Source organism: Oxyura jamaicensis, unplaced genomic scaffold, assembly GCF_011077185.1.
Source record: "Oxyura jamaicensis isolate SHBP4307 breed ruddy duck unplaced genomic scaffold, BPBGC_Ojam_1.0 oxyUn_random_OJ68996, whole genome shotgun sequence".
NCBI lineage: Eukaryota > Metazoa > Chordata > Aves > Anseriformes > Anatidae > Oxyura > Oxyura jamaicensis.
Window position 1 is genome coordinate 1 of NW_023309155.1, and position 349 is coordinate 349.

General features: G+C 58.7%; 1 protein-coding gene across 1 annotated transcript in view; it reads left to right on the top strand.

Annotated features, from left to right (window-relative positions):
• Nucleotides 1-96: 96 nt before the first annotated feature.
• Nucleotides 97-349, top strand: part of SAE1 (SUMO1 activating enzyme subunit 1) — a gene marked incomplete at both ends in the record, with an annotated part of 2197 nt that continues 1944 nt past the window's right edge. The window contains one exon of the mRNA XM_035313850.1: nucleotides 97-291. Coding sequence (XP_035169741.1) covers nucleotides 97-291 — 195 coding nt within the window. The remainder of the gene's footprint in view (nucleotides 292-349) is intronic.

Here is a 349-nt window from a genome sequence, read left to right on the forward strand (position 1 = left end):
GGGGGGGGTCCTATAGGGGTCCATGAAGGGTCTGTGATATAAGGGGGTCACCGTAGGGGTTTATGGGGTCCTGCCCCCTGTGCCGTGGCCGTATAGGATTTTGCGAGGGGATTTTCGCACAATTTTTGGGCAGCCGACCAGGATTTGAGTGACTTTCATGTTTTTTTTGAATCCCACAGGCTGCGGGCATCCCGCGTGCTGCTGGTGGGGCTGAAGGGGCTGGGGGCGGAGGTGGCCAAAAACCTCATCCTGGCTGGGGTCAAGGCACTGACCCTGCTGGACCACCACCAGGTGAGCACAGCCCCCTTGTGTCGGCCTGTTTTTTGGGGGGAATGGTTTCTTTCTGGGG